Consider the following 20601-nt stretch of genomic DNA (forward strand, 5'->3'; position numbering starts at 1 on the left):
GAACACTGACAACCCCAAATGCTGGCGAGGACGTGGAGCGATGGGAGTTCGCATTCATTGCTGGTGGGGATGCGAAATGGTGCAACCACTTTGGAAGATGATTTGATGGCTTCTTACAAAACTAACTATACTCTTACGTACTATCTAGCAATCACGCTCCTTGGTATTTACCCAAAGGAGTTGACAACCTTTGTCCACACAAACACCCGCACACAGATGTCTAGAGCAGCTGTACGCATGATTGCCAAAACCTTGGAAGCTACCAAGATGTCCCTCGTAGGTGACGGGTGAATAAACTATGGTCCATCCAGAAATGGAATATTATTCAGCACTGAAAAAGAAATGAGCTCTCAAGACATGAAAAGCACGGAGGAACCTTAAAGGCATATGACGAAGTCAAAGAAGCCAATCTGAAAATGCTATGTACTATGTGGTTTCAACTAGATGACATTCTGGAGTAAGGCAGAACTACGGAGACAGGAAAACGATCCATAACAGTTGCCAGCGAAGGGAGGCGAAGGAGGGATGAAGAGATGGGGTACGGAGGGTTTTCAGGGCAGTGAAACTCCTCTGTATGACACCATCAGGGCAGGTACATGTCATTACACATTTGTCCAAACCCACAGAATGGACAACACTAACTGGAGTGGACCTCACTCTGTGCTTCGGGTTATCACCGGTGTGTAATGCAGTTTCGTGCTTGGTAACAAATGTATGGTTCTGTGAATGATGGTAAGGAAGGTGCATGCGTGGGGCCGGGGATATAGAGGAAATCTGCTCACATTCCTCTGAATTATATTTCAAACCTCAATTATATTTGAAATCGGACTTCAAAAATTATAAAGTCTTAAAATAACGGGGAGGGCTTGGGCAAGCAGCCAGCATACAGAAGGAGCCGTGTTACCAACTTCCACGTGGACGCGAGGCAGCGAGGCGCACACTTTTTTGATTTAATATAAGAATCCCACGAGGTAGGTAGCATTGTCTTTTTACAGGAAGGTAAGGGAGCTTTATTTTTATAACTGACATCTACTGAGTGGCTACTGCATGCGAGGCACAGGGTCCACTCCTAGGGGGCATAGAGATAAAAGGGCATGGTGTGGCCTGGGAAGAGTGTCCCTGTTTCCACCTGTGGCAGTGGCCTCACATCCAGCCGGGAAGCCTGTGGCTGGAGCCCAGGTCCGGGGAGACAGGAGTGAAAGCTGGACGCACAGGCAGCGTGCCAGCTGGCTCTCCCATAGCAGAGAAAAGGGCTAGGTCCCCAGCTCACCACCTTCCGGAACGAGACAGCAGGAATGAGGTGGGACCGCCACCGCCCTGCAAACCCAAACAGTGGCAGTAACCGCAGAGCTGAATCTCGCTGACACAATGTTGCGCCAAAGAATCCAGATGCAAAAGAGCATGAACTGGAGCTTCCATTACGTGGAGCTCAGAAGGGATCCATGCGGACAGAGTCATAATTGTACCGGGTGTACTCAGAACTCACATGTAAAATCTACCAGGCTGTACACTTGAGAGGTGTGGGTTTTCCTGTAAGTGATACTTTAATAAGTAGTTTTTAGAAGAAGAATGAGCATAACCATCTGGATGTCTGAGGGATCGTCCGTGGGGCCAGCAGGACCAGTTCCCAGGTTTTAAAACCCCGAGACGCCTCAGATGCTTGGAGTCAAGTGCCCCCAGAGACCCGGGATGGGAAGTGGGGTCTCTGTGTGGAAGAGCTCAGGAAGCACTGGCATTTGCATAGCAGGGGTCTTTGATGAGCTGAACCCACCTCCCCTTAGGAGAGAAGCCCCACCAGCTGCCAGGAGCGCTGGGGAGTGAATCAGACCAGAGGCAATGCTGAGGGCCTCCCATGTTTCCATTTCTCTTTCCTCATCTGCCCAGTGTGTTTCATCAAAGAGGCCAATAGAAACACCCTCAGGACTGAGAGGATGTGGGTTTTCCTGCAGGAAGCAGGGATGGAGAACTGGAGACACCCAACCCACAACCATGCTGACGAGAGGAGACTCGGAGAGAGAGCGAGGGTTGGGATCAAGGTGACCCGGGTGGGGGACACAGGAGGCGTCTCTGGGATGATGAGCAAAGAAGAGTATTAATAACAACCATTTATCTGGCATCTGTCATAGTCTGAGTGCTCATTTAGTCTCCATCACAACCCTAGGAGGTAAATATTATCATTATCCCCATTTTATAGATAGGAAAACCGAGGCTCAGAGAGGCGAGGTAGCTTTCCCAAGCTCTCCTAGCCTGTATATAACAAAGTGAGGGCTTAATGCAAGCCAGCCTGACCCCAAAGCCCTTGCTTTTCTCCACCTTCCTAAGTGAGAAGTGGGGAGCCCTATGGATCCCCACCTGCACCCAGGACTGGTGCTAGAGGTGTGCTCCTGACCAAATCAGCTGTGACTCAAAATAGAGTAACAAGCAGGGGAGCTGGCCAGGAGCTGCCCAGTCTCCCAGAGCACACCTCGCTGTCTGGGCTGGGACATGAGGGGCGGTTACCTTGACCCCTTTGCCCCTAGGCAGACATGGAACCCAGGGTCACCCCTCAACGGTTCCTCCATATTTCCTTGGGCCCCAGGAAGAGAAACAGAGCCCCACCTGGTCTGCTGAGCCAGCCTGGCAAGGAGGCAAAGGACTGAGCACACCCACCCCCACCCTCCTCTGCCTTTCGAAGCAGCCAGGGTCGTTCAGCAGGAATGAACTCTATGCCTGGACAGCAGTGTGTGTGCCTCTGCGTAGCCCCAGGAACTGGCATCACACTGCTTGTGCTGTGTGGGCCCATGCGTCTTCCTGAGACAAACAAATGACAAACAGATAGGCTGTGAGTGGATCTGAGGCTTCCGGGCGCCTGGTCTTGAAAGCCTCTGGAATCTTCTGTGCATCTGGCTCTGGTTGAGGGGCCTTACTGTTTGGCAAGGGAACGGTCTTGCCTGGCCTCCGTTCTTAAACCCCCTCCACCAGGCCCCCTTTGGAATTCATTTATAGCTGCTCTGGGAGGTCCGTTAGAGAAAGTGCCTGGAAGCTTTGCTCAGGCAGAGGCGAACATACAAACAGCTGGATCAAGGAAGGGGCGGGGGGAGAGGTGGAGGTGGGAGGCACGGCCTCTGGCCTCAGGGAAGAATGAGGCCCCAGCCCAAACAGTGCCCCCACTGCAGGCTCTCCTGTCCTTTGTCACCCACACTGTAAGGGCCTACTGTGTGTCAAGTTGAGATGCAGGACACAGAAATGACCCAGTCCAGACCCTGCCCTTGAGGTGTTCCCAAGGGCAGAGGTCAGGTAAGAATATTCATCACAGACGAGGGGTTTTATCGAGCACTTACTCAGGATTACTAAATTAACAATCACAACTGCATCTTTCATTTACTCCCTTGCTTTCTCCCTCAGCCAATGGTTCCAAGGACACATAAACATCAATCATACAAGTTCAGGGTTGCAGATCCTTGCGGGGTGGGGGTCGTGGGGGAGAAGTGTGGGAAGTAGGGCTAAGTGGGAGTGAGCAAGGAAATGCCAAGTTCCGAGGGGGCCCTGTGTGGCCTTGGCAGTGAGTCATGAACCCTCTGCAGCCCAGGTAGACATGAGTTACCGATGCCCCTGGCTTGGCACCTGGGAAAATGCAGGCTGTCACCCCCACCCCCACTCGGACACTGCTCCTGTCAACTAGCCTCTCAGGGACAGAGCTCAGCCCCCACCTTTTATCTACCCCCTTGTTCTCTCTGAAGATGGACCCTGGGTCCCACGTTCTTCGAGGAACTTCGAGGGGCACCGTTTGGCCTGAAGACATGTGGAAGGAAACCCCAACGCAGAGAGTTCCCACTGAGGCACCAAGGCTCAGAGATGAAACGTGCTGGGGTGTGAGAGGAGAAGCAAGGGGGCCGTCATGGCCGAGAGTAGTGCCTGAGAGGAAGGATGGAAAGAGAAGTGTCCAGGGAGGCAGCTGGCCTGGGAGGCCACGCCAGGACTGGGGATTCCACGGGAAGTCAGTGGGCAGGCTTTGGGAGGCTGGCGTCAGGAGCGCGCCATGAACTCAGTTCGATTTTCCAGGGCTCGCTCTGGTGGCTCTGAGAAGCGTGGACAGTGGGGGGCAGGAGGACAGGATGGGACGTCCCTCAGGAGGCTGTCAGTGAAGTCCACGTGGGGACGAGGGGCCTGGATACGGGAGGGCAGGACCCAGGGGAGACCCCTCACCTGTGTGGCGAGTGTCCAGGCTACACCTGTGAAGACCACCACACCCCAGGGATAACACGTGCCCAGATATGGGGAGACAGCTCCAGCTGCAAAGGGCCTGGCTGAGAAGCGGGGAGAGGCCATCCCGCAAATCGGCAAGCGAGGCATCAATTTGTAGAGGAGACCATGGTGTGAACCTGAGCCCAGCGCTGAGTTCATTTGTGAATTCCTATCATTTCTAGATCGGTGCAGGAAAAGCCATCCTCCTTTGCTTGCAGCCAGGGGGAGAGGAGTGAAAGATGACAAATGTAAACCAGAAGTGGGAGCAGCCTGAAGAAATGGGAGGGAGTTTCTTTTCCCCACTGGGAGCACGTTCAAAGCCCCCCAGCCGCCCACCACGGTAACCGTATCTCCCACTCCACCCAGCACCCTCCCAGGAATTCCTGCTCTCCACCTTTGTGAAACAGCCCTGCAGGATGACCCCCGCTCCGCTGTGAGAATTTGCCGCCCCCGTGTGAAATCATAGCCCTGTAACTTTCCCTTTAAGACTGTCAGAGCCGGGGAGGCGGCCAAGCCTGGGCTGGAGGTGGGGACAGAGGGAAGAAAGAAAAAAAGAGAGAGGCAGGAAAAGTTTTTTTTCAGAGGAAAATGCAGGGTTTGTCCTTATCCCTGACGTCAGATCTTGCTTTAATAAAACCCCCCAAGGGCTGTGGGACGAGGCGTATCTGGTGCTCCTGATGGGCTGGGCCAGTCTCGGCCCAGCTCCCCCGAGAGGTAGTGGGTCCTCTGGGCAGCTCGGTCGATGTCTTTGCCACTGACTTCCAGGCATGAGGTGGTTCCTGCCCTGGATGCTGGCAGCAGTGACGGCAGCAGCCGCGGGCAGTGCCATGGCCACGGTGAGTCCTGCCTGGAGGGGCTCGGAAAGGGGACCCAGCTCCCTTCTCCCTCTGGTTCTGCTGCATGATGGGCAGAATGAGTGGGGGTGGAAAAGTGGGGGACAGGGCAAGGGTGCAAGGGTGAGGCCGAGGGTGAAGGGTAGGGCGGCATGGGATCAGCAGATTCTGGCAGGGCGAGGGGGCAGGGGCAACAGGTGAAGAAACACAAACGGGTCCTCCCATGCCTTCTTTCCCACCTGAAACAAAGCAGAAAGGAGGGTGGCACTGGGGGCCGGGACTCAAGACCCCGCTTTGCCAAGTCTGGCTGTGTGACCTTGGGCTAGTCACTCACCCTCTCTGAGCAGCATAAGGTGAGGAAGTTGTTAAGAGACTTCTAGAGTCATTGAGTTTGAAAATTGAGTCTCTAAGTGTTGGCAACACTACAGGAAGAGGAGATGGAAAATGCCAAGAAAAGTTGGAAAGGAAAATGCCAGCTTTCAACAAAAGTGCCTCTCTCGAGTAAAAACAGTGCTTGGGATGATTTCTGACCCCCAGTGCTGCCACCTTGGGCTTGCACAGCCCTCTACAGTTTACGGAGTGTGCATGTTAGGGTCCTGTGGAGGAAGCCCGCTGTTTCAGGGAAGCTCTGAGGGTTCTCTGTCTCCCACCTCCATCTCAGGGCACACCGAGGGGAAGGGAAAAAGGTCTGTACCTCCAAGAGGCCAGGGGAGCAAGATACGTGGCAACACAGAGCCAGCCCACCGGAGCTGGGCGTGGAGGCAGGCACGGGGCGGGCAGGAGGGGGCCTCTGGGAAGAGCTACTGAATTCAACGTCCCACAGCCCGGGCCAGGGCCTGCCGCCAGTCGGAAAGCCAAGCAGCAGAGGGAGGTGGCAAGAGGGGTTTTCTTACCCACTTACACTGACAGATTCTTCTGGGATCCATGTGCCCCATTCATGGATGAGGAAACTGAGGCTCGGTTAGCAAGTAGCTTCCCCATGGGTTCAAAGGCACCGGTTCTGATTCAACCTAATGTGAGGCTGAGAGCTTGCAGCCAGGTGCCTCGTAAGAGCTGGCTGATGGGTCTTCCCCCAGTTGCCGTAGAGTGCATGATGAGGCAGGGAGAGTATCTTTCTGATTCATTGTTAAACTCTCCGTACCTCGTACGGTACCTGCCTGTCCTACAAAAAAGGGTATTGATTCCACTTTACCAATGAAAGGGATAGAAACAGAGCAAGTAAGGGACTCGCCAAGGGTCTCATAATTAATCAATGGCTACGGCTCCAACTTAGATCTTTTCTTGCCAAATCCCACTCTTTCTTCCCGAGCTTTCCAAGTTTAGGGACAACTGAGCACTTCCTAGTACAGACTGGAACAACTCAGCGCTGATTTCAGGGCTGCTGTGGCTGGGAGGACAGGGAGTGGATGGAGAAGAGGTGAGGACTGTGGGGTAGCGAGGTCTGGGTGAGGAGGAGGCAGACAGAAGTCTGCAGGGGGTCCGAGGTACCTCCACAGAGCTGCCAGTGCTGGGGAAGAGCGGGGTACGGGGCCGTGGACTCAGCCCAGGGGACACGCAGCGCAGGAGCCAAGAGTCCAGACAGTCCCAGACAGCAGGATGAAGGTACCTCCTCTCTGTGCAGCCCCTACCTGGGGACCTTCTCTGAGAACCAGCCCCCACTTGTTCCCCGATTCAGGAGCTCCACACACACACATAGTATAGTGCTGGAGCTCTGTGGCATACTTACTGCCCCCCGGGAGGGCCGTGAGACAAATGACAAACAGCATTCTGCTTTATAGCCAGATTCCAGGCGTGGCAATCCTCCCTAAACTAACATATAAAGGGAATGCAAGTCTATTCAGGATCCCAGGGCGACTTTCATGGAAAAAAATGATTCTAGATATTCATATGGAAGAAAAAGTTTGTGAGAATTGCCAAGAAAGCTTTGAGGAAGTGGGGTTACGAGGGAGGACTTGCCCTATCGGATAGTAAGATGTTATCTAAAGTTTCTGTAATCGAAGGAGGAAGAGATAAATCAAGGACCGAGACAGGGTACTGAGCTCAGAAACTGAGCCAAGTGTATTCGGGACCGTAATATACGATAAAGGTGCACTGCAGATATGCCTTGTTTTTCCATCACTTTGTTCTTTTCTTCCTGCTACAAGTATTCAGTATCTACCAGGTGTTAAAAAGGGGCTACATTTATTGAGCTCTGCCAAGTCCTATTTATGTCTATATGTAAGACCTTCCTCAGTTCATCCAGCACACAATCATTAAGCAGCTCCTAAAATTCTCATAGCAATACATTAAGCAGATGTCAATATCCTCCTTTGTAGATGTGAAACCTGAAGCTCAGAGAGGTTAAGTAATCTGCCCAAGGTCACACAGCTGGTTTTCAGTGGTGCCGACATCTGAACCTAGGTCCAGCTCTTAGCAGTGCAGCCTGCTGCCTGCTTGGTCTACATACTCGTGCAGAGATGAGAAGCACATGGTCCCTGTCCCTATAGAGCTTACAGGCGAGTGAGGCCGGCGACAGCCATCCACATGTCAGAATAAGAGGCGACAGGGAAATGTCAACCAGGAGAGACAGGTTGGGTGCAGGCTCTGCCACTGGCTGTGCTAGCTTCAGCAAGTCCCTTAACCATTCTGGACCTCACTGTCTTTGCTTGTTAGTGGGGCCAACAAACTCAGCCCTCCCTCTGCCCCCCGCCCCAAGCTTCCTGCTGCTGGGGAGTAAACTTAGGACTTCTTGAGAAAAGCCTGTCGGAAGCGTGGGGTTGGGTGGACAAATGCTGGCTAACAAATTCCTGGGTGAACATTAGGTCTGTGGTCGTCTGCATACAGGGGAGACCCATATGTCTTCTCCCATATAAATGTATGTGGGTGTGAACAGGTGTGCATGTGTACAGGGCATGCGTGTAGTCTTGGCTTCTCTGAGCATAGAAATCCCCATGGTGCGTGTGAGTGTGTGAGGATGTGTGTGCTAGGTGTGGAATGCAAACTTGTTCTCTGCTCCTAGGACCATGTCGGGACAGAGCCAGGAGTGCAGTTTCCAGGCTCTCGGCCTCACGTGGAAAGGTGCTGGCTCAGGTAGTAAATGGCCATCAACTGTGATTGGATGGCCATCAGCTGTGGCTAGTTGGCCGTCAGCTGTAACCAGTGAGCCATTGGCCACTAATATAACTGCTGTGGCTATGCTAGCAGGAAATGGGGGCTAGCAAGAAGATGGTGGCTGAGCCTGCAAGCGCGGATTGCAGTTAGGATGGAGGGTTGCGGATAGTGTGGATCCAGCCTCCAGTGAGACTATAGTGGTGTGACTCCCCAATCTATGGCTCCGTGGGTGTTCCTTTTTGGCCTCATCATATCCTGCGTTCTTATGTGGGGAGCGGGACCAGAGACCTCGCAGGCTGCCCCGCGCGACACATGGCGCAGAGAGCAGGGTCTCCCGCATAACAGACCACCTGTACAATATTAATAGTATGGACCCTTTTAAAAGGCAGATCCCTCTTGTAAAAGAGTGAGAGCACAAACGACACACCTCCCTTACACCTCCTGTCCATAGCTGGGATGAGTGAGCATTTCTAACCCCACCCAAGCCCCACCCTCCACAGCTCCCAGCGCAGGCCCCTCAGCCCGCCACTTGTGTGGGATGTGGTGAGAGCCCGGCAGGGGCAGGCACGTTCCACCTGGCATGGCCCTAGGCTGGGCTCACCCTCTGGAATGGGCACGGGAGCAGTGCTCCTTGAGAGATCGGACCCTGCCCTTGGCCTTGTCAGCAGGATGGAGGGAAGACACCTCCCCCAGTTTTCAGAAAAGGCTCTTGCCTGTCACCCCCAGCCCCCCCCCACCCCTGCCTGCCTCACCAGCAAAGCAGCCAAATGCCAGGAGGCTGCTTTGGCTTTCGCTTTGTACAAACAGGAACCCTGGAATTCCTCCTAGGAACCTCCACCGTGTCTCTGGGCAGCAGGGAGGGGTTGCTACACACATTGTGGGTTCCATATGGTCCAGGGTGGGGTCGGGCAGGATGCCAGACACAGCCCAGGAAGCAAAGCAAGCAAGCAAGGAAGGAAGGGTCTCGATAGAACCATGTAGTACTGAGAATGTCTAGGACCGGAGTCTGGGCACAGTGTTCATTCAGAGAATGCGAGGAGCTCCCGTATCCAAGGAATGTGGGTGACGAGGAAGGCAACCGTGGGCCAAGCGGTCACTGTGTCAGGGTGCACAGTCCTGAGCACTCGGCATATATCAACTCACTTGAAAACCACATGCCGATGAGGCAGGATTATCACTGTAGTGTAGACCAGCACGATCCAGTCAGGAGCCACTCACCACCTGACGCTGCTGACTGAGCATCTGACGTGTGGCCAGTCCCAATAGCGCTGAAAGACTTAAACACACACCGGAGTTCTAAGACTTAGTGTGACTACAAGAATGTAAAATTCTCATTCTAATTTGTCCACTGACTCCATATTGAAATGATCGTATTTTTCATATTGGGTTAAACAAAATATGTTATTAAAACAAAATTCACCTGTTTCTTAGGATATTTTAGTGAGGCTACTAGAAAATGTGAAACTCCACACAGGGCTGGCATTATGTTTTGCTAGACAGTACTGACCTGGAAAGACACAAGTGTCCACAGAGGGATTACGGTAGGCGGGAGGGAAAACCATTGAGAGTTCTGATCCCAGCTTCTCCACTTACCATCTGTGCACACTCGGACAAGTAACCCAGCCTTTCTGAGCCATTGTCTTCCTCTATAAAAGGCATAATACTAATACTTCTTGAGATTGTTGGGGCGGTTAAAGAATAAAATGGAGACAAGGCATACGAAGGCCCTGCACACCTGAGGGGATACGGGAAATGACTCCCAGCCATTGTTCCAATAACAGGAGAGGGGCATTCGCAGCCTGAGTGGAAGCACTGACAGGAGACAAGTGCCAGGTCCCAGCAAGCAGGGGTTTATAAAGACCCCAGGCTCGGTACCAGGTGGGTAGGAGGAGGGGCAGACTAGTTGGCAGGCTACGCGGGGCTCAGGACTGGGGGTGTCTTCTGAAGGGTTAAGGTTTCCACATCCTGGATTTTGTGTAGGAGAAAGAAATACTGATGGTGGTGCTGATGGTGGTGCTGGTGGTGATGGTGGTGCTGATGGTGATGGTGGTGCTGGTGGTGATGATGGTGGTGCTGGTGGTGATGATGGTGGTGATTGTGGTGATGGTGGTGATGGTGGTGGTGCTGGTGGTGCTGGTGGTGCTGGTGGTGGTGATGATGGTGGTGACGATGGTGATGATGGTGCTGACGGTGGTGGTGCTGGTGGTGCTGGTGGTGCTGATGGTGGTGATGGTGATGATTCTTGTAGGTGAGACTTGTGTCTAACAACCCTGGGTCAGGGTCCCTTGATGCTGACCATGGATTTCGTAGTCCATCCACTATTTGTTACACAGACGTTAACAGCCCTGCTATGTGCCCAGTCCCTTCCTACTTCAGGAGATGCCGTGATAAACAGTTGGCTTTGTCCTTACCATCGAGGATGGCTCATGTATTAGAGACAGATTTTTATACTAGCAGAGAGAAATGTGTTGAGAAATCAGAGAGGAAAGCTCAGAGGGCTGTGAGAAAAAAACACCAGTTCTGAGACCCTGAGCCTGAATTCCTGGGGAGCCCCCCCAGACACCTGCACATTAAATGGTTTCTTAAAGATTGTTACACACACTTGACTTTAAAAACCATTGAATTAGATGGACTCCAGTCTCTCCTGCAGCTCTGACTTACGTTAATCCGGCACTTCTCCTCCTCCTTTCTTTCCCATGACAGGAGGAGGTGGAGAGGGAAGGGAGATAAAGAATTAGAAGAGAAGGAACTAGGCCTCTCAAAACATGAATAATGGACATTCCAGGGGACGTGATAAAGTCTGTGCCCGCCCACCCCAAGGCCCCCATCTGTAGGCAAGTCCAGGCTTGGGGAGACTATGGATCTGACGGGCTTTGGTAGAGGCAGCCTTGGAGGAGGCAGTGAGAGAAAACAAAAGCCCAGGACCAAAGCACGGTAAGGGAGGGATGCACCCCGCCTCTCTGCTTCGCTGAGTCTGGGAGTGGAGGAAGGGGACACGGGGACACGTGCTACGGGCCTGCCCATGGCGGGTGGAGGAAGGGGTGTCTAAGGTAGAGGAATTTTTGAGCGAGCAGGGACTCACACGCCTGCCTTTGGGCAGAACAGTAGACTTGCCTGGATAGCGAGAGGACCGGGGAAACTGCTCGTTGCTGTGACTTTAGGCAAGCCACTTGCCCTCTCAGTGCTCACTTTCTAATCTTGAAAACAAGGAGGTTGGACTTAACCCCTAAGTTTACTTCCAGCTGGAGCCGCCTGGGGCCCACCCACTCATTCACTGGGTGGGCCCATGATGTCACCAGCAGCGGGGCTTCTGTGACAGAAGTCTTGTAGGGGAACTCATGCTACTGCCCCTCTAAAAAGAGTGTTGCTGACCTTTGCACCCCAAAAGGGGTGTCCCATGCTCTGAAATGTCCCTCTAGACATGCTTCCTCCCTTTAAGGTGTCCAAAAGTGTTCTCCTGTTGGCCCATGTCTCCTCTTTCCACCCTGAGAGTGAACCCCTGGGCTCATAAGGCTGGAAAGCACACCACCAGCTCAAACTCAAGGAATCCACAGCTCAGTGGTCCTTAGGGTCCTCGGGTGGGCCTGCAAAGTCCAATGCCAGGTTCCCCCAGGCTCCTGAGTCAGGCTGGGCAGGGGTCCAGGACTCCCGAGTTTTAACACCTCCCACCGCAGGTGATCCTTGAGGTCTTGCAGGTTCAGGAAGCGTCTTTGCAGAAACAGGTCCCATTGAAAGGCTTTTGTCCTGCATGCCTCCCCATCTCAGCGAATAATGCCTCCATCTGCTCCCACGAGAAACCTGGGCCCGTTATCCACCCTTATCGCCCCACCCGGGGCCTCCATCCCCTGCTTCTGACCTTCAGCTGGTCCCCAGCTGTGACCCCCTTGCCCCCATCCTGCAACCCCAGGGCTTCCTCTGGCCAGGAGGTCAGGTCCATACACCGAGCTTGGAGGGAAGAGGGTGAATCAACTGTGCAATCAGAATGATCAGGACTAAACCATGGAGTTGGAATTTAGGAAGGGGATCTTCTTGAGCATGTTACTTAACCTTTCCAAGCCTCAGTTTCCTCATCTGTGAAATGGGGCCATCTACCTCTGAATGTAGACATGCCAAAGAATGAGTAAGGTGGGCACAGAGCCAGGAGCAGGTGGGCCCTCAGTGAGTATTGCTTTCCTTCCTCCTGGGAGTCTGGCTCAAGCCTGTTTTTCAGCCCCATCCTTTGGGGCTACCCCTGTTCTCCTTTCCTACTTCGAGGGCCGCTCTCCCAGACACTCAAGTGCCCACGCTGTTCCTTCTGCCTGAAACGCCTTTCGCCCCTTCTCTGTTCATGAAATTGATATCATCGTAACTGCTCCCCCTCCAGGCAGCTTCCTTGGGCCGTCCCCAAGTCGAGCAGCCAGCATCCCACGTGGGCACTCATGGGTACTTGTTCTTGTTCTCGCCCAGGTGGAAGGGGATACGTCCCTCAGCTGAGCTGTCTGCTGGCCTTGCCCCGTGTCTGAGCGGCCCTTCCTCACGCCTTCCTCCTGCAAGGACAAACCCCAGGCCTTGGCGCGTGCAGTGACCGCCCCCATCCTTGCTTATGCTTCCTCCCTCCTGTACCTGACACATTCCCTACTCAGTCTGGCTGTCACTGTGGGTGCACATTAGAGGGTCCCAGTGCATACTTGTGGGCTGAGTCAATGAATTAATAAACAAAGCGAGAACCCAACAGGTGTGGGCCTGTGAGCCCGGTAGGATGTATGTGGGAGGGAGGGAGTGACCGCTGACCTGTCTGAAGTGGAGGTTTCATGCTGGGGAGTGGGGTGCAGGGAAGACAAGATGCCCTGAACCTAGTTACTAAGCAGACTGAGCAGCAAACAGCAGCATATGGGCGTCGTTCCTGAGCACAGAACGAGGAATCAAGACCCAGTTCTAGTCCAGCCTCTGATTTCATCTCTGAGCCTTGATTTCTTCATCTGAAAATGGGGACAAGAAACCCCCTCTGCCCGAGCACCAGGCAGGACGGTGGAATGGTAAAGGGAAGGGGTGGCCCGCAGCCTGGGCCCCAGAGCCAGCTCCAACACTGCCTAACTCTAATGTGGGCTTAAAAGCCCGTCTCACAGCGAGAGCCCTGTGACGATGGAGCAAAGTTAGGGGCTGAGTGCTTGTGAGAAAGAGCTTGGTGGAGGCACAGATGAGAGAGGAACGGATGTCAAGGTGATTTGGGATGAGGGGGTCAAGTTCAAGGCCCTTGTGAGAGTTCCTGCGGGGTGGGAGCCGCATGGATTGTGGGCTGCAGCCGTCTGTCCTGCCAGCCACCGCCCTTGGTATTTAAATCTGTCCCTCCACACGCCCTACACACAAATACACAGACATGCGCGCGCACAAACACACACACACACACACACACACACACACACACACCAGTTTGCCTCCTTAGCAGCTCTCTGGCCCTGTACTCCAAGTAGCCACAACCTGATAAACAGGGAAACTTCAGCTCTTAAATGATCAAAAATGTCAGCTCTTGTTGGGCCCTCACTGTGTGCCAGGACCACATACATCTCCTTCAGTCTCACAAGACAGCTCTGTGTGGCAGGAACTTTTATCATCCTCACTTTACAGAAGAGGAAACTGAGGCACAGGGTGTTACTGATCCCCATGCCACCCAAGCTTCAAAAAACTCAGCCCGTTTGCCATGCAGAGCTGGTGTGACTCACTCCAGGGGTGTCCTGTATGCCAGCCCCTCGCCCATGTTTTGTCCCCCGGTGCCCCAACCTGCCTGAGTCAGGACCCAGTCCAGTGAGGCAGGTGAGGGATGCCTAGGCTCTGGCCGTGGGGGGACCAGAGGTCTTCTGTGAGGCCCAGCTCAGGGAGATGGCTGTCTGAGGTGGCAGGCACCACTGGGATTGTTGGGACAAGTGGCTCATCCAAGCTCCCAAGCCTCAGCGTGGGAGGCTCAGCGTGGGAGGCTCAGCGCGGGAGCCTCAGCGCGGGAGCCTCAGCGCGGGAGGCTCAGCGCGGGAGCCTCAGCGCGGGAGCCTCAGCGCGGGAGGCTCAGCGCGGGAGGCTCAGCGCGGGAGCCTCAGCGCGGGAGCCTCAGCGCGGGAGGCTCAGCGCGGGAGCCTCAGCGCGGGAGGCTCAGCGCGGGAGCCTCAGCGCGGGAGCCTCAGCGCGGGAGGCTCAGCGCGGGAGCCTCAGCGCGGGAGGCTCAGCGTGGGAGGCTCAGCGTGGGAGGCTCAGCGTGGGAGCGAGAGCCCAGGGCTTCTTACCTGCAGGGATGGGTGTGGTAGCTGGGAGAGGCTCCATCTGCCCTGTCAGGCAGCTGCTCACTCCTCTCTTGTACCTGGAGCCTGAGCTCAATGGATGGCAATTTCTTTCAGCTTTGTCTGTATTGACTGTTGCCCCAAGCCTGGGCCTCTCTGATCACCCCATGGCCACCCCCACACCCAGGCCTGGGGCATGGAAAGCTCTCGGTTCCTTTGGTTCATTGAATGAACTGGAAATTGGGCAAGAGCAGTGTCCCTTAGAGGTCACTCGTGGAGCATGGGACCCAGAGTCAGAAGAGCTGAGTGTCTAATTGTCTTACGGTGTCCCTGAACCTCTACGGGCCTCAGTTTCCTCATCTGCCAAATTGAGACCGTCAGTGCTAACCTCACAGGGTTGTTTTGATCACATGGCACAAGGGATTGGCTGACTCAGGAAAGACCCCTATTTTCCCCGGGGCGGAGGGGGAGGCACGCGTCCCTGGCATGGCCTCTGGCCATGGCCTCTACCTGCTTTCTCCATGTCTTTGAATCCTAAGCCCAAGAAACATTGACCACGTTCATTCCTTGCCATGCCACATTGCTGCTAGCTGGACTCCCTTGCTCATGCTGTTCCTCAGTTTGCCGCTCTCGCTCTCTTGGCCCTTCTGGTCAATTCTCACTCCCCTTTTAAGATGCAGCACAAATGCCTCCACCTCCAGGAAGCCCTCCATGTTCCTACGCTGCCACCCCTTCCCTTCTCACTTTGCTGTCATAGACCTCACCGAGGCTCTGCTGAGGCATCCCACAGTGTGAGCTTTGGGTGCGATGCCTTAAAAGACTGACACTCAGTTCAAATCCCAACTCTGCCATTTCCTAGTGGCCGTGGGCAAATTATTTGACCTTTCTGTGACTCAGGTGAGTCACAATCTGTACATTGTGGGAGATGATTAGATGACTTATTGAGAATGTAAACTAATCAAAGAGGCAGGAAAGGCAAAGCAATGTGTAGACCTTGATTCAAAGAAACCATTTGATTCAAAAAAAAATATTTGAGACAGTCAGTGAAATTTGAATATGGACCAGGTGATAACTAGAGAAAATGACAAAAGTATGACTACTTTTGTTGGTGTGATAATTGTATGTGGGCTAAGTTAGTTTCTTTGCTTTTAATTCTCTCAGACTTTAGAGCGCAATCTGAAGAATTTCAGGAAAAAGCACATGACGTCAGCGATTGGCTTAGAAATACTCAAGAATGAAAAAGTACGCATGTAGGTGGGGGCAATGGATAAAGCAAGATCAGCAAAGTGCTGATGGTCATTCCTGGTTTTATTATCCTCCCAACTTTTGTAACAATTTGAACACGTCTCGAACAAAGAATGAAGAGGTTTTAAATTTGCTTATGTATAAAGCGCTGATAGAAACGTCTGCCATTTGACATGCGTTCTGCAAGGGTTAGCTGTAATTCTTAATACTTATTAATTCTTACTATCGCTCTCTAACAGAAGTTAGCAAACCTTCCTGATCAAAGATCAGATAGTAAATATTTTAAACTTTGTGGGCTATAAGGTCTCTGTGGAATATTCTTCCTTGTTTTGTGCTTTTTATTATTACTATTATTTTTCTACCACCCTCTAAAAATGTGAAATCCATTCCTTGCCTTTAAAAAAAATACGATGGGCCAGATGTGGCCCACAGGCCACGGGCCCCTTTTGATTCTTCTGTCTCCTTAGAAGGCTGGACATTCCCTGAGGCTTTGTAATTAGAGCTTAGTAGATAGAGTCTTTGTATATGTTTGATGAATGAGTGAATGAAGGAATGAATGAATGAACCCAATGAATGAGCATGAGGGCTCATTATTTGGAAAGAAGCCTGGCTCCCTGCCCTTCTACTCTCTCTATATAAAGTTGGTGTGCCTTGCCAGAAGCTTACAAGACTGCATGTTTATAAACCAATTAGCAGAAAATCTAAAAGAATCTTCCACGACCCATGACATGCAGTCTGGCCAAAACACTGAGTCAGCTCCAGGCACTTTTAATTCCCGGAAGATCCGTCCCAGCCAGAAATGGAAAGCTCTGGACAGCACCCAGTCCTCCAAACACTCAGGCCAGGTGACTTCAGGGGGTTGGAGCTAAGAGCTTTCCAGGACAGGGACCCTACCTGAAGGCAGCCACTGGGGCCCTGGGCACCGATCCCTAGGGGTTCACTCCTGGAAGGTGCTCAGGAAATAGCTGTTTACCCACTCACATCATGGATGCCCCTGTCAGCTACACCAGAAATTGGTGTAGCCACGGGGAGGGCAGATGGGCCACATCCACGCCCTGGGCTCAGGCCGGAGGCTTCTCCAGAAACTGCTTCCAGACTGGGCAGCCCTGTCCTAAAGCCCCCAGGCCCAGTTGGGCCCTGCTGGGGCCATTTCTGTCTCAACCCTGCCCCCTTGTGGAGAATATGAGTGCAGCCTCCCTAACTCCCGCAAGTCACGCTCTGGACCATGCCTGCCATTCACTGAGCACTGGCCCAAGGTTGCCAGGCTCAGTGCTGGACAACCAAAGAGGCAGAAAAGGGCAACTCATTCCTGAAGGGTTCCCATCTCCTTTTCTGGGTGCCCTTGGCAACTTGGGCTCAACTCCATTAGAGTCCTTACCACCCTGTGTTACCTTTTGTGTGTCTCTGTACTGTGACTCCCTTTGGGTAAGGACCATGTCTTTTTCATCTGAGCACCAGCTGCACAGGAGATGCTTAGGGAAGGTGTGTGTGGGCAAATGGAGGAGTGAATGAATGAATGAATGAATGAATACGAATGTGAATGAATGTGGGAGTAACACAGCATGGTGATTACAAGTAAGGGCTCTGGAGGGATACTCTGGGGTTATAGTAGAATAACACTGAGGGGTTGTATCACGGGGAGTGGTTCCTTTTTTTTGTTCTTCCCATTTTTCAGTCATTTTAACAAAACCTCAAGGGCAAAGTACCTCATGTTCAATTAACGGCACAAGGCCCGCTTACGGAGCAGTGTGTCACATGAAGTCACAGAACCGTGAGTGTCCTGCAGTCTGCATGAACCGTGGGGAATGCACGTAAATGCCAGAGTACAAAAGCCAATGTTGGAAAGGGGAGACGGCCTAGAGTCCCACACCTTCCCTTCCCCTGCCCAGCGCTCAGGTGGTGGTTCCTATCCTCCAACCATCACCAGAGGTCCAGGTCACAATACAGATTTGGGCCCCACCTGGAAGTACAGAAACAGAGTAGTCAAAGTGGGGTCCAGGAATCTGTCTTAAGGTCCATGGGTCTTTGCTGGTGGTTCTCAGCCTTTGTTGTACTCTGAACCCCCTGAAAAAATCTCAGTGTTGGGCTGCTACACACACCACACAAGTCAGGACATCTGGGGACAGTGGCTAGGCATCAGTGTTCATTAAAGATTCCAGGTGCTTCTAACACACAGTGTCATTTGGGAACCACCAGAGAAGCGGTTCTGTTTGAGCTGAGAGCTGGGTTGTTCGGGGCGCTGAGGCGAGAGGGCAGGATGTGTGGGGGAGGCTGGTGTGCTCAGGGCTGAGGGACAGGCTGTGACTGAGGGAGCACCGGGCACCCCGCCCAGGGAAGCATCTTGGGGTTGCCTCTGCCTTCCTGTCTTCCCAATGAACATGGTACCATCTGCAGGAGTCCGATTCCAGAAGCAGGTTGTAAATGAGACTTCTATATGACCAACTGCGATTTGGAAGTGCCCAAGGCTGTTCTTCACTTTCTCTGTCCTTCCCTAGACAGTATTCTCCTTGCTTCGTGGTTGATTCTTCCCATCCACCTCATTTCCCTCTTAAGTTCTGCTATTAGAAAAACAAGATGCAGACCCCCTATGGCAGTGAGTTTGCCAGGGTCAGTTTCTCCATCTGTGGAATGGGCACAGCCACACAGCTCGGGCAGCTCATGGTAAATAAAAGGACAGCAATCAGGGCTGTGTGGGGAAGGGCTTAAGACTTGTGGTCTGCTCCTGCCTGTGGCTGGGAAAGCAGGGAGAAGCTCCAATCCCCAAAGAAAGCAGGCGCCTGGGAAGAGCCTCAGGGGGTCCCAAGGGCCCAGCCAAGCATCTAGGCTTCCCAGGAAGAGCCCCAGAAGAGAAGTCCCATTTGGGAGGTCCTAGAAAAAGTCTCCAGGTAGATGCACTGGCCCCCTCATCTATTCCACTGGCTGCACAGAGCTTCCTCCAACTCTCCCAAGTCTCCGCCTACCTTGTTAACCTTTGTGCTTTGTGTTGACCCATAACCTCGTGGGCGTTATCCACTGGGCATAAGGATGTGGCTGTGGGGCCTGAGCTCCATGGCTCTGTCACTCTGCGCAGGCACTGCAGGTTGGGGCACAGAAGACCCTAGAGCAACCTGACCAGGTAAAAGAGGCCAGGGTGACATCGCGGGGTGACCTACAGAACTGCAGCTCTAGGCACTCCCTCAGGCCAGACGTGGGGTTCTGAAGTGATCAGGGTCACGCTCCCCAAATGGCCCCAGATCACACATTCAAGGTCAGCCTGTGCCTCCCGCCACCCAAAATGAGGACGGACCCTGCATTGTGCTGATGGCTGGTCTCCAGGCGCAGGAAGGGAGAGAGAGCTGGGACTTTGGGATTTGGTTAACATCTCAGGAGAAGAGACGAACAGAAGGTCTGGGGGCCTCTTACCTCTGTTCTCTGGCCAAGACACTTCTATTCCTTTTAGGATGAAAAGGAGAGTACATATCTTTATGACAATGGTCCATGTACCAAGGCAAAGAGCAGGTGGACATGCCATGCCATCCTGGACATTCGAGGTGGCTGATGTTGCGTGTGTGTGTGTGTGTGAAAGCATGCAGGAGTGTGCAGCTGAGGGCTGGGAGGTTTCTTACCACGAGATGGCGCCAACAGCAAGGGCCTGGCTCAGCGGACCTGGAGTCCATCTCTCCGCAGCGCCAGGGACATATAACCACTTCCCTCAGTCCACGGGGCCTTCTCTGCAGCTTCCTTCTGGAGATTTTTAACTTGGTATGGAGACAGCAGGATGGACAGTGACCAGGGGGAGAGGGGTGCCCACCAAGTTACAGCCCATCCGGCTCAGCTCAAAGTGTGCAGACCCTCACGCCCTGTGCTGGGCACTGTGGAGCCAGGGGGCTGCACAAGCAAAGAAGTGCAAGGGGAAGGTCAGGCTTTGGAGCGTCCGCCATGTGCCAGGCGCGGCACTACTGCTTCTGCACTCATAGTGCCCCTTGCCCTCCCAACTCCTGGAGGGGGCATCCCTGTGGCCGTAGCACAGATGGGGATGCGAAGGCGCAGATCGGTTAGGAAGCTTGTCCACGGCTACACGGAGAGAGCCCACGTCTGATTGTCTCGGGTCTCAGGTTCTCTTCTTGGGTGGGGGCCAGAGATTCTGTTCCACTTCCTCTACTGCGGGAGGCGGCCCCTCCGATGGCCTGGGATAGGCTTCCTGGAGGAGAAGGTTTTGTTGTTTTCCTCCTTCTCCTTCTTCTGCCAGGGGTGTGTTCTGAGGGCCTGGGCCCTGGGACTGGTCAGAGACGGTCCATGGGTGCCCCTGAAGCTCAGCTGTGCACGGTCACCGACTGACAGGGAAAACGTTCTCTCCGCAGTGTCAGGAAGAGGGGTGTGTTTGTGTGAGTTTGGTTGGTTCCAATGATTTGGAGGTTTGCGGTTTTGTTGTGTCATGTTGTGTTTTTGAGGAAAACCAAACAAGGGAGGCAAATACCTGCCTCCCAGGTGAACATGGACCAGCACTATCAAACCCCCAGAGCAATTTGTCCCCATCAGTAAACGTGCCTAAAACCAAGCCTAGAGGTGACAAAAATCTCAAATCAAGGTTTGCCTTTTTGACTTTCAAGGGCCCTTTACTTGTTGAATCAATATTTACTGCACTTATGATGTGCCAGTCCTAGAAACATGAGTCCAGCAAATCCAGCCTCTCCACCTGGGCCATCTCCCCTGGCCTCTGGTCCTGGCAGCCACGCGTACAAGGGTGGACCTCACTCCCCCCGACAGAGACCCCTGCTCTGGGGCTCAGAGTGCTTTGGGGGCTCCCCTGGGAAGCCCAGCACTCTGCACACGGCCTCATATTTTAATAAACCACCTCTCACGTCTGTCTCCCCATAATCTGTGGGTCCCACAAGCACAGGACATTTTTTAATTCCTCTTCAAATCCCTAAAACTTAAGAGAGACTGTGACCTGGCTCAGCAAACGTTTGCTGAGTGACTGAAAG

At 53.2% G+C, this 20601-nt stretch overlaps 1 protein-coding gene across 1 annotated transcript in view; it reads left to right on the forward strand.

Annotated features, from left to right (window-relative positions):
* The first annotated feature begins 4788 nt into the window (after positions 1-4788).
* Positions 4789-20601, forward strand: part of CCN4 (cellular communication network factor 4) — a 33173-nt gene continuing 17360 nt past the window's right edge. Inside the window, exon 1 of the mRNA XM_033126566.1 lies at positions 4789-5060. Coding sequence (XP_032982457.1) covers positions 4992-5060 — 69 coding nt within the window. The 5' untranslated portion in view covers positions 4789-4991. The remainder of the gene's footprint in view (positions 5061-20601) is intronic.

Source organism: Rhinolophus ferrumequinum, chromosome 14 (genome assembly GCF_004115265.2).
Source record: "Rhinolophus ferrumequinum isolate MPI-CBG mRhiFer1 chromosome 14, mRhiFer1_v1.p, whole genome shotgun sequence".
NCBI classification, from domain to species: Eukaryota; Metazoa; Chordata; class Mammalia; order Chiroptera; family Rhinolophidae; genus Rhinolophus; species Rhinolophus ferrumequinum.